This window comes from Lepidothrix coronata, unplaced genomic scaffold (genome assembly GCF_001604755.1).
Source record: "Lepidothrix coronata isolate B3197 unplaced genomic scaffold, Lepidothrix_coronata-1.0 Scaffold85, whole genome shotgun sequence".
Lineage (NCBI taxonomy): Eukaryota > Metazoa > Chordata > Aves > Passeriformes > Pipridae > Lepidothrix > Lepidothrix coronata.
In genome coordinates, this window is record NW_016690265.1 from 3,492,719 (window position 1) to 3,506,048 (window position 13,330).

Below are 13,330 nucleotides of genomic sequence, written 5' to 3' on the forward strand. Positions count from 1 at the left end.
GTACTTCATATTTAGTTATATGCTTACACTTTGATTAAAACCAGTCATATTACTATGACAGAACCAGTCTAGATACAGCTGAGTGACACCTGCAGTAGATGAGCAAAATGTTGCTACTGCACTGAAAATATGTGTGTGAGTGTAGTGCAGTCACTGCAAGCGTTGGTAAGGAGAGAGATGTGCAATGCTGAAAAGAAAAACTTTGAGCAAAAATAGTTTAAGACAAAATCAGATTATATAAACTTGAAGGACCATTATAGCTTATACTTTTTCCAAGTATGTCCTTCTATCTCTGTGGGCAAGGAATGTCATAATGCTTTAAGTACCTTACCTGTATGCTGTAAGAATATACCTAGATGTGAAATAGTGGCCAAAGCTGAACAAAATAACGCCTATGAATGTAATGGTAGTTTCTAGTTTAGAAACAAGAGGTTGAAAGAATGGGTGTTCTGAAAGTAGATATTGCTGCAGCATCCAAAGGTGAGACACAGTGTAACAAATCAGAATAACACCACATAACATTTGTAAATGAAAAATGGTAAATCATCATTTTGATACTTTGACTTGTTAGTAGTGTTCTGTATAACTCTGAAGTTTTAATAACAGTGTAAATTCAGTTTAAGTACTTGTTAAAACACTAATCTTTGCTTCACTCAGTGGGAAAACATGTATGAGTCATCAGCTTTTATCCTTTCTGAAGATTATGGTATGAAGATTTTGTGGTCTGAAGCAGTGGCATAAACAAATTTGAAGAAATCTCTTAATGATTTTGTGCTTTGTTCAGGTTTAATTTTGAATTGTGAATCTTTTGTTTTCTGCTGCTCTCCATTGTAGAAAGGAGGGAAAATCCAAGCCTATACCCAGTTTCTCCTTGAAGTCATTTTACAGTCTACTGTCATATAGAGTAGTAGTCAATGAGTGAGACTTCTCAAGCTGTACTACTCCTTTATGTGTAGGGGTGTAAAGTGAGGCTGATCTATAGAAATCTGTGTGTTCCACATCTTTGCAGTCTTACTGTGTCAGACCAACTTCACTTCTGAGCAGCTGCCCTCTATTGGTTTGTTTATGTTTCAGCTTCAGAAGATTATTTGCAAAAAAGGCTGAAAACTCCTTTTGAAATGAAAGCCTGTGTTCTGCAACTTAGGACTGATTTCTATTTTTTTTTTTAATCAAATAGTGGAAAAGTATACTGCTGCTTGTGTTATATACTCAGTTAAACATACAAAGCCTAATGTGCCTAATGACTGTTTTTCAGCGTCCTTCCTCTTTCACTTACTTTTAGAGGTGGTCAGCTGTGGAAAGCAGAAGAATATCCTGGTTTGTTTCAGTGAAATGGATGTAAATGTGAGAAATAATAGAGAAGAATATATTATATTTCATACTTTTTGTTGGGAACTCTTAGCATAATTTTACTTATTCTGTCATAGGAGTATGTAGTTCTCAATTACTGTTATTTTACAGACAACGTGTATGGAAATGCTGTGGTTACTTTTCTGCCTTACTTACAGGTTTGAGTAGCATAAACCATTCATTTTGGAGGAAGATAATTCTACAGTGGTACTGCTATGTATGAAAGCAGTTGTGAAAGAGAAATTCATTCAAAAACCTGTTAATACTTTTTTTGCCTCCTGATAATTTGAATGAGGTGCAAAAGAATTCACCTAATGTTATCCAGACATCGGTATCTTGCATGGCGAATCTTAGACTACCAGTGCAGTATATTCAAAATGGCAAACCAGTCCTATCTCAGAGCATTTATTGTGAGTCCCCTTGTCTCAGTGAGTGACTTACAACATCCAGAAGGATGGGCTCAGCAGCTCCCTCTGCACTCTATGTCCTGTCCCATTGACAGACTTTTCAGTGCAGTTGTGTCCTTGGTTGGCTTCCAGACAGTTGTGCATCTGCAGGTATCTTTCTCTTTCCACTGCCTGTAATTTAAATAGATAATGCTCTGTGAGCAAGAGAACTCTGTGGTGATCATGTTATAACTGGTTCTCAAGTTTCTTATGGCAGAAGCCTCTCTGAAGATTTTTTGCCTTAGTAATCCTTGGTTCTTAATGGCTGTTGTCCATGGTTCATCACCCTGTCCCACTTATGTTGTCTTGTGCTTCTGCTCTGCACTGCTCTTCCCCCTAGGCATTTTCCATTCTGTTATAATTGGAGTTCCAAGCCCCAAACTGCAAGCAGTCTTTGATAATTTTCTTAGCCTTAAGGAGGAAGAGGTTATTTATTCTATTACTTGTGGTGCTTTTATGTCCATCTGAGTTGAGGGCAGACATCCAGATGCCAGGTATCCAGTCCTTAATAATAGGACATACTTGATGAAATTAGTTGGATCTTAAATATAGTCCACAAAAACAAACTAGAATTAATAAGGTTGTAAATAGTTTCCTGAATGGTTACACTGTTAGATAAAACTGACCTGTTTCCTTGTCACTGCTGTTTCTTTCGTGATCAGATAGTGAGGGACTGGATGTTCACTTTCTTCATTCCTTTATTTTTTCCATCTATTACCTGTCATAGATATGAAAAATTATTTGAACAAACTTTTTAAAAAATAGATTTCACATCTAAATGTCTGCAACTCTTCAGCAGTTCGAACTGACTATAATTTTGGAAAACTAAATTTTTTTCCTATATCACTTCTCAGGTAAAATACTTCTTGGTGAAGAAGAAGGTTTGGATGATGACTCTGAAACCCGATCTGATGTCAGCACTGCATCATTTACAGGTACCTGCCTTTCTCTTTAGCAGTGCAGTTAACAAATACATTCTTTTACTGCTCTATGTGAAATATATATATAAATGATGTGTTATGGTGATAAGGAAGTGGATGGGCACTCAACAGACGTGCTCACAAAACTGAAACTGTAAATACTGCTGAGTATAAAACATACTTACCTAATGAAGTTGACTGCATTTTTTTTTGATGGGGAGACTGTCAATATTCAGTCACTGGTATAGATGGAGTGGCATCTTACAGATGCTTGTTTCCCTACCTGTAGTTTAACTGTTTAGTTACATGTTTTCCTTAGCCTAGTTTAATATGTGACTTAGTGTGTGGTGTCCATATCAAGAGTTTAAACACTTGATTGACTCATTAATGTCTGTGTTTTGCAGCCTCTGTGAAGGGTGAGATAACCAGTGAACTGGCTTCTTCTTCAGGTGTGTCAACAGCGGGGTCAGTGGGGAGTTCAGCTGCTGACCCTACAGGACATGATATCATTACTGAGCAGCCACGTTCTCAGCACACGCTGCAGTCAGACTCTGTAGACCTGGCAAGCTGTGATTTGACAAGTACAGCTACTGAAGGGGAAGAAGATGAAGTGCTGAGTCGAAGCTCCAGCCAGATCAGTGCTGTCCAGTCAGATGCCACTATGGATTTGAATGATGGTACACAGGCTTCCTCACCAATTAGTGATAGCTCTCAGACTACTACAGAAGGTCCAGACTCTGCTGTAACCCCTTCGGACAGTTCTGAAATTGTAAGTGTGCAACGGGCAGAGGGGGGATCTCCTTCTACTGAGGGGCCCGACATGTCTCAGAGCTCTTCCGTGGAGGGCCAGGACTTGGATTCGTCTCCTTACTCGTCTTCTACTTTTCAATCCTCAGCTAGTAACAGTGGAAAGGTCAGCAGCTCACACCCCTATTGGAGAGCTTGACCTCCTTTTAACACTTTCACTTCAGCAATAATTAAAAACTAGAAAGCTGTGATCAGTGTGCTCACTGGGCAGGTCGTGTGAAGGCATTAACAGATTGTCGCTCACTGAAAGAATGGCTATATCAAAGTCTGGACATAAATATATTCTCTTAGTAGCATATAATTCATTTTGTATATATATATTAATAATTGTTTTGGTGCAGGAGGATTAATGGAAGTGTTAAAGGGTGAACAGTCTATTTGGAATGATAAAAGAATATTTTTGGAACCTACTGCTTCACACTGCCTTCTGCCTGTGCTTTTTCAGTTGGCAACACAACTCATCTTCTTTTTTCCTTTTTATTCCATCTTAAGGATTTCTCCTATAATGGGCCAATACTGCATGATTTACTAATATAACAGTTACATATCTAATAAACACCTGAAATGTGCATACAGTATAGCTATTTTAAGACATTTGTCTCTCTTGGGCAAGTATACTTTGAGGTTGTAATAAAAACAGCAACAATACAATTACTGGGAGCCAGAGCAGAAAATGCAAAAAGGGGAAAACTTGAATTTCCTAAGCTTTTTTTCAAACACTGTCAAACTTTTGGCTCAAGTTTTCTGATAGTAACTTCGGAAGAGTAATAATCTCTTACCACTACAAAAGAATAGTAAATTTGTAATTATGATAAGCAAATACTTCTGCACATCTGAGGATTCAAGAACCAAAGGAGTGATGATAATTGCTTTCTGAATTAAATTAAGGCAGTGCAGAGGCCAAAGTGAGTAAGCATTTATTGACAAGGTTTGTTTATTGGCAAGATGCATTTCTTGCAAATCCTTTGTCAGACTATGTCAGTTTGCACACTTGTTGCAAGCAGTAATTACAAGTAAAATTATTTTTTCGTAACTGACCGGAGTTGTATCCAGTCTCAAGCTTGTTAATGAACAATTTCCAGGTGCTTATGAAGTCAGGGAGTAACTGAAGTATCTCCCCTTCTGATAGACTTAGTCAAATGTTGGTTGTTTTTTTTTTTTAATTGTACTGTATTTTATCATTATTATTAATTTTATAGTTATTAATTTTTATGGTTATCATTCCATATACCTACAACCTATATAATGCCTTGGTACCAAGGGTCAAACTCTTCCAGGAGTGTCCATTTAAGTAGTCTCTAGTTTAGAATGGTTAAAATACATTTAAACAAACTTATTTGTCCTTTTTTGTTCTAAACAGTTTGACTTCACATATCCAGGACAAGTGAGGTGATGGGAGAGTTTGACAGCAAGGGACAAGTTCAGTTTGTGGCAGTAAAGGTGTTGGTTGTGATTTGTAGCTGCTGAGATAGAGATGTTTGGGGTGAGGGAGCAAGGAGAGCTGCAGGGGAGCAATGCACCAGGTGTTCCACTTTCTCACTGTTACCAGCCAAGTTCATGGTTCAGCCAGGAGACTGTCACATGAACTGTGGCTTCCAACAGCCCCAAGGTTGGAGGAGGACGGAGGTGCTTGCACACAGCTTTACACTAATATTTATCAGGCTTATATTTGCTTTCAAATTATTTCTAGATTACTAGCACTGCATGTTTGAGATTTAATACTGTGTGTTAAGCTAAGTTATTTAAAGTCCTGTCCTTGCATTTGTGTAGGTTTTAGAGGGTGCTGAAGGACAGTATTCTGGAATGCAGATTGGGCAGCTACAGGATGAGGAAGATGAAGCTGCAAATATTCTCCAGGATGATTCATCAGAGTCTTTCAGGAATTCTTCTCTTGGTATGTTGATAAATATGGGGGTGAGGCAGACTGGTGACACCATTAAGACAGGTGTACAGGTGCATCTGCACTTCCAAGGGAGTGAAGACTCATGTAATGGATATAAAAACCAAATAACTAGATTGAAATACATTCTGTATTTTACATTTCAACACTTGTAATGAATCACTTGTTTTGATCACTGCTAATTTATTTTTCATGTTTGTATAATTAAGTTTAATTAAAGTGCTTTTAGTTTGCATCTGAAATGGTATTCCATGAATTGCCTTTTTTTAAAGCTCTTCAGCAGCCTCACCTGTTGAAAACCATGAGCCATAGCAGACAGCCTTCTGATAGCAGTGTAGATAGATTTACATCAAAAGAAGATGCAGCAGAAGCTGGTGATCATGAAAACAAGGTAAGAAATAGTCACAGTGGTGAGTTTTAAAGTTTAGAACAACTAAGTTAAAAAAAAAAATTAAAAATTACAGTTATGAAAGTAGATTAGTGATGTATGGGGGTAGCCTGTATATGTGATGTACTTCATTATAGGTCAAAGTAACTAAGATTATTTAGTGAATCCAAGTTATAGCCTGAATTCCATTTAACATATGGTGAATACACAAGTGTCAATATCTTTAATGCAATCACCAGCAAAGCCATAGCAGAGCATACACTGCTGAGAACCCTTTTTGTCTGCCTGTGCATTAGTAGGCTACGCTGATACTTTATTACTCAAATACCTTTGTGCTGGTTTCTAGCTGTGTAGATAACTTTGTTATCTCCTCAGAAGTTAGTGTGTCTTAGTCTTTGAGCCTTGTGCTGTTCTAACCACAGGTTTCCTCTTCACATTTTTTTTACTTTACCTTTGGACTTGGTTCTGAGCTGGGGCAAAAGGAGTTTCATTTGTGACAGGTGGAGTTAGGTCAGCTTGGACTACTGTGGAATTCTAAATGTTAAACTTCAGAAGGCAGTCAGCCTTCTTTGAAACAGCTTTGCAATTAATTGTTTTTCATGTGAAGTTTCTGAAGATCATTGTTTGGTGACAAAAAGTGGTTTATCAGGCTCTTCACATGCAAACAGCAAATCTAGGTAGTTTAGAAAAATCAGTAGAATAATGTTTCTGTAGTAAAATTGAACTGGTTCTGATACAGGATATAAATTTCTCCAAAGCATTATATTTTAAGGCCTTCTTTTGGAACATATATTAAACACATTTTGTATTGCAACCCATATACATTTGAGGATGTGCAGTGTTTCTAAATCTTGTTGTGCTTAATATTTTATTTAAATTGAAGATTAATTTTTCTATAATAAAAAATTGTGCTTTGCCTCCAATAGCCCTCCAGGGTAAAGGGAGACATAGGGCACTACACGGATGGAGACTCTGCCCCTTTAGTGCACTGTGTCAGACTGCTGTCAGCTTCTTTCCTACTTACTGGGGAGAAAGGAGGTAAGTTTGTCTTCAAGGTTCCTTGGTTCATTGTGTCTCTCAATGTACAATGTTGGAAATGTGATCAGTTTGCTCTGTCCTGTTTCTCCCTTTATTGGAAATTTTTTGGGGTGGGGTTTTTCTGTGATAGGCCCTAAGCACCACATCTACATGTTTTTTAGATACCTCCAAGGATGGGGGTGACTTTCCTGTCATTATATATGACTGATCTAAGATGTTTGTTCTTTTTTCCCTTTTCTAAACTGTTACTTGCTCATGTGTTCTGATAATGTAGTGTTTTTGCAAGGAAGTGAGTTAGAGGTATGTTACAACTGTATATGAAAATTTCAAATATATTCCTAATACAGAGTATTTGAGAGAAAAAGAAAGCAGCCATATATCACTGCTGCCTCTGATAAACTGGAACTGTTGGCTCTGCCTTCATATTTTTGTCCAGGCTAAGCTGTTTATTTTACACAGTGTTATTAATTTAACTAAAAACAATTCAGGAAGCTTTTAAATACCCTCCTTTTATTTTTTTCTAAATTTCTTCTCCACAGCTTTAGTTCCTGACAGAGATGTAAGGGTGAGTGTAAAAGCCCTGGCAGTGAGTTGTGTTGGAGCAGCTGTTGCCCTTCACCCTGAGTCTTTCTTCAGCAAACTGTATAAAACACCCCTGGAAGCAATGGGAGAAGAGTATGGTATGTTGCAGTTCACATATTTCATTTTGATAGTGTGTTTGGGTTTTCAAGTAAGTCAGGCAACATCTCTGCTGAAAACTCCAAACCCAGTTTAGTATTTGTGAACAAACATTGCATGAATTGGAATGAACGTGCCGTCTGTGTGAGTGACATGTGTGGTGAGGTACTTTTTTTATAGTTAAAGTTTCAGTGGATGGGCTTCTGAAAAGTTGAAGTTTAGTACAATTGCTATACAGAAGTGCTTTGTTTGATTTACAGATGGTTTCTTCTAATTTATTTCAGTCCATCTTATAGATGGTTTCTAAGCCATTAGGTAACTTTTACAAATGATCAGCAGGGACCTGGAGTGTGCAGCAGCTTTAGTATATTGACCAAAATGCTTCTCAGATTTCTGCAGAGCATTTTATGTATGATTGAAATAAATCACTAGTGTTTTTATATATATGATCATTGATCTGAATAATGTGAATGATCTCTAAATTGAATGCATGAGATCTCAGAAAGGTAGAACTAAGATGAGTGTATTTTGAATATGCTGACATCGGTTATCTAATACTTGAGACCTCCACTAAAACATTTCTAGGGATCAGTTAAGTCCAATACTAGTATTTCTAAAATAAAGTAGTTGTAACTTACTTTCTTAGAGGAGCAATATGTATCGGATATTCTGAACTACATTGACCATGGAGATCCCCAGATTAGAGGAGCTACTGCCATTCTGTGTGGAACAATTGTCAACTCCATTCTAATTAAATCCCGCTTTGATGTGGAAAAATGGCTAATAAATGTCAGAAGCTCAACAGGTAACAATTTATTTTAAGGGTGTCTTTTTTTCTCTTAATGCAGCATTGCAGTGTTTCATTGCTCTAAATTCTTTTTTTTTGTTGTTTTGTTAGGAAATCTCTTTTCCTTGGTTGACTGCATACCTCTGTTACAGAAAACTTTGAAAGATGAGTCCTCTGTTACGTGCAAACTGGCTTGTACAGCTGTGAGGGTAAGCAATAGTAATTTATTTGCACCACCACAGATCACAGGGATATGATTCATTACTAGGTCCAGGGGAATTAATTCGTCAAGGAGAGGCACAGGCTGACTTGACTGTATTGCAACTTAAAGACCAGTGAGGCAAAGCATAGCTTTTAGTAAAATGTAGATAGTTTGTGTATGGAAAGTATGATTTTATATGCAAAGAGGAGGGGTTTGTGATGCAGCTGAGGGAAGGAAATCCAGTCAGATAAAAGCAACTTTTTAACCTTCTGTTCAGCAGTCTTCATGTTTGTGTGTGGTGGTTGCATGGATGATTACACTTACGATTATGGCTTTTTAGAAGACTTCACCAGAATTGTTGAGTTCAGACAACTTACATGAGTCAACTTTGGCTCTTTATTTCAACATATAATGTATCTTGACTTTATACCTTTTGGCAGAAATGTTCTAAGTCTTTTGGTTTGTTAATCCTCAAACAAGAATGTACATTTTGTGTAGTTAAATAAAACATAGAAGTGTGGTGTTCTGTAACTTTTTCCAAAGGTCACTCATTGTGCCTATAGTTTAACAGTCATTAAAATGAAGAGGTATGACTTTCGCAAAAACTTTGGAAATCAGAACCAGCTGTCTAAAAATACCCTGTGGAAATTAGGAGACTGTTTTTAAACAGATGAGAATATAGTGATTGTGATGTTTAAGCCCAGTGAGTTTTAGACCTTACTCTTTGGGGGATTGTCCTCTGATTTGTGAGGTTTGCGTTGCTCTCCAGGGTTTAATTTCAGGTTTTAGCAGTTCACATGGACTAGTAGTCTGGCCTTGCAAGTACCTGGCTCTGGTACTTTCTCCTAGCTCTTTTTAGTATTCTAAATGAAACAGGGGGTTTTTTGATCACTGTCATACTTCTGTTCAGAGAACCTCTTCTGTAATGTAACTGAAAGTTGTTTTTTCTTTTCAGCATTGCATCATGAGCTTATGTAGTAGCAGTTACAGTGAACTAGGTTTACAATTGATTGTTGACCTCCTTACACTGAAGAACAGCTCATATTGGTTAGTACGGACGGAACTTCTGGAAACACTTGCAGAGGTAGATTTTCGGTAAGTGTTTGTATTTTTCCATGGGTGAAAGTGTGGAGATGTGAAGTGTGGAGATGTATGGGGAACTGGAACCATAATGGAGCAGTTTCTTCTGGTGCATTAATTGGTTTCATAAAACTAGTTCAGACCAGTCAGTCATATATGGAATGTATGAATTCCTTTGTCAGGTTACCATTGGCTTCTCGACCAAGCCCAATCCTACTAACACTGTGTAGGTTGTTTCTGGTTCATTGGTCTATTGTATCAAGTCTTCTATAAATGTGTGATCAGAGGGGGACCATATCATCTGGAAACTAATTTGGATTTCGTGGCCATGTGTGTGTGTTTTTAAAGAGCAAGTCTCTGACTTGTTCTCCATTTTCAGCTCTCTTCAGTTCCTCAGTTTCTGTTACACTGAAATGAAGGTGACTTGATTTCCTTTTTTTGCATTCCCTCATTCTCTACGGGTTCTTCCAAGCTGAAAGAAAAAGATGTTTATATGAAAATTTTTCAAGTTATCCTTAGTTGTACAAAATTGGACTCTTTCTGAGTAGTCATGTTTTTGGGATGTGTGACGATGTTTTCAAAATAGTCTGATTATTCTATGCATGGGAAAAAAATACAATCACAATGTGTAAATAATGTTTTTTTTACAGAAGGATTACTTTTCTTTAGTTATACTAGCCAGAGAGTAGTTTAACACATAGCTTACCTTTTAGGTAGCAAAAAGTGTTTACTACTTATATTCTCCCTGCGGGGGTATTCTTAAAAATAAATAAAAAGAACCCTCAGAGCTTTAAATGGAGAAATAATATGTAATGTTAACTAATGTACTCTAAATTCTATTTTATCATAGGCTAGTCAGCTTCTTGGAAGGAAGAACTGAGAGCTTGCACAGAGGTACTCATCATTATACTGGTGTAAGTAAATTATTCAATCATTATATTGTATTTCTGGATTAAGGTACCAGTGCAATGTCATCACTTTGTTTTTAAATTGTCAACACTGATAGTTGTTGTAAGTTTATTTTGTGTAAATAGACATGTGTTCTAAAACTTGTTACAATTGAGAGTATACTTTACTATGGAGATTCAACTATCTTAGTGTTCTTTGTGGGGGGATGTTTTGTGGGTTTTTTTTTTAACTTAAAAAATTTTGGCGTTTATGTAGTTAGGTATTGTGCTTGGCAATGTTAAGGTAGAGATCTTACAAGTCTTACAAACTTGTATAACAGATGAAATCTCACTTGTTAATTCTCTTTTAGCAATATGGTCAAATGATGAAAATGTTCAATTAACTTTAGTGTGTCAACTTATTTTTTAGCTATTAAAACTTCAGGAGAGAGTACTTGATAATGTTGTAATATGTCTGCTTGGAGATGAAGATCCAAGAGTGAGACATGTGGCTGCAGCTTCATTAATGAGGTATATATGATGGTTTTATTTATAGAAAAAAAAAGTTGTCAGGAAAGATATTTGCTTACTAATATATACCTGTAGTGAAAATAATCCCTTAGGTGTTTTTTATATATATACACATGCATACATGCTTACATACATATATATATATATATTTGTTTAAATGAGAGATGGTAAATACATGCATTTTTATGGTTCCTGAAATATGCATCATTTTGATTCATCAGGCAGTTGTACTTTGCTTTCCATTATCATTACAATTACATTTAACTATTACATTCTGAGGGTCACTTTCTGTTTCAACTTGACTTCAAGATGTTTTTCTGCATGCTGAAGTGGTTTATTCAGTATCCTGACAGTAGCTGATGGACTTGAAATGTTCAGTTTTACAGAGTTGTCCAAACTCCCAACCATTGTAATTTACACACAGTCACAAGCAGCCTATCTTAAAACTTTTGTGCTCACTGATTATAGTGCAGTAGAAAATTTTGTTTAAAAAGCAGCTGTTTGCTGGAACCTACTATGATTAGAGTTGCCATACACATAAATGCACCAAACAGTAAGGATTAGTTGGTAGTTTATTTATTAGAATTGCAAGACTTAAGTTTTATACTTAAAGAAGTTGGGACCACGTAATACTGAATTCCTGGTGTGTTTTAGATATAGATATCTATCTGAGGAGTCTCTTTCCTAGTTTTTTCAGTCTATTAATTGCTGTCCATTCCTAATAACAAATAAAGGACAACAAAACCTTTTAAAGTTCTGACTTTAAAAGGTCAGAAAAAAATACTGTATTGCCGAAACATCTCAGCAGAGAAGTCTTGGAACTGTTGCATCATAGAGTTTGTTGCTTTTATTGAGGGACTTGATTTTGAAGCAGAGTTATTTTGTTAACTGACTGGTAACAAGTTGGAGTTTTCTTGTATCTTCATGCTGAATTAGTGACAGCAGGTATGTTAAGGGGTGGAAAAGACTTAATTGCCCAGGAAAGCTGCTACAAGCTTGCAGAAGCCCCTTGAAACATCCAACCTGGGCAGTCATTGGAAGTACTGTCTGTGAAATTACAACGAGTACAGTAGTTTTTCACTGTTGGATAAGTTGAAAAGGTCATTGTTCAAGAAGACTGGGTTTTACTGTATGTTTAGGTTTTGCTGCATAGAAATCAGATGGTGGAAAATTGTCTTTTTCAGGTAGAAATTAGTGTTTGGTTGATGCAGATGTTAATGGAGAAAATAGCTGGGGAGATGGGAGCACCAAGAGAGAAGTACTCTAGCAAAGTGTTTGTTGTCGTTTGTATAGGTTTGGAACAATTCCTTTGTCCTTACTTGAGCTCCTTGATTATAATGAAGTGCAATTTTATAAAGATGAATTCAGTTTAATCAGTTTTGAAACAGCTTTTATTTACAACTTGATATTTGTAATTATTGCATGCAGCTTTCTGAACTGTGTATTAAATGTACTTTAAATGTACTTTAAACTGTATATTAAATAATACCTCCATAATACTTTTTCTTTTTAACAATTCTCATTAAGGCTTGTTCCAAAGCTGTTTTATAACTGTGATCAAGGACAGGCTGATCCAGTTGTGGCAGTAGCACGAGACCAGAGCAGCGTCTACCTGAAACTTCTAATGCATGAAACACAGCCCCCGTCTCACTTTGCAGTGAGCACTATCACCAGGTATGTTATGTCTGGTCTTGCTTTAAAAGCAACGTACCCCCAAATTTCAATTTGTAACGCTTAGAATCGTAGTTAAATCCTGCAAATCCATGGGCTTTTTCTAGCCTGTAGGAGCACCTGTGGTAGTTTTAAGCTCCACAGACACAGATTAAAGAACAAACTCATGTGTGAGTTACTAGTGATGTGCTGACACACTGATTGTAGGGAGTAATTGTTTTGAAATAGTTTCTTCTCTCCATCCTGAAGTCACCCTACTTGTCCATTAAATTGCACAATTAAGTGCAGTTTTTCAAGCTAATTGTATTTATGCATTATTGTTCAGATATGTTGACCTGGATTTATAACTCTTCGCGTACTGTTTAATGATTGTGGTTGCAGAAGTCTGTACTCCTTTTATAATTTAAAAATAAATTCTAATTTTGATAGTGTGATCTTGTTGCTGCATTTTTGCTGCCAGCTATACTTTTACTGTTTAGATATTTTGTCTTATAGACAGTGTGAGTTGTATGTGTTTATAGGAGCTCTTTGCTCCTATCAGTTTGTTATACAAGTTTTTAATTATGTACCTTTTTACTGTATGATCTTGGTCATGTCACTTAAGAGATATATACTGTAGTATGGAAACAATAGAACTTTGTGGAC

The 13,330-nt window shown here is 36.5% G+C and overlaps 1 protein-coding gene across 5 annotated transcripts in view; it reads left to right on the forward strand.

Moving 5' to 3' along the window:
* HTT (huntingtin) overlaps positions 1-13,330 on the forward strand; it is an 80,341-nt gene that overhangs the window by 17,176 nt on the left and 49,835 nt on the right. For 2 of the 5 annotated variants that reach the window (XM_017820721.1, XM_017820724.1), the window contains 12 exons: positions 2,651-2,731; positions 3,121-3,485; positions 5,294-5,417; positions 5,696-5,814; positions 6,738-6,849; positions 7,389-7,529; positions 8,174-8,332; positions 8,426-8,523; positions 9,472-9,611; positions 10,447-10,510; positions 10,914-11,014; positions 12,542-12,688. In XM_017820721.1, coding sequence (XP_017676210.1) covers positions 2,651-2,731; positions 3,121-3,485; positions 5,294-5,417; positions 5,696-5,814; positions 6,738-6,849; positions 7,389-7,529; positions 8,174-8,332; positions 8,426-8,523; positions 9,472-9,611; positions 10,447-10,510; positions 10,914-11,014; positions 12,542-12,688 — 1,651 coding nt within the window. Of the gene's footprint in view, positions 1-2,650; positions 2,732-3,120; positions 3,486-3,515; positions 3,630-5,293; positions 5,418-5,695; positions 5,815-6,737; positions 6,850-7,388; positions 7,530-8,173; positions 8,333-8,425; positions 8,524-9,471; positions 9,612-10,446; positions 10,511-10,913; positions 11,015-12,541; positions 12,689-13,330 lie in introns of those variants that run through there. The other 3 variants (XM_017820722.1, XM_017820725.1, XM_017820726.1) reach the window with 2 other exon arrangements.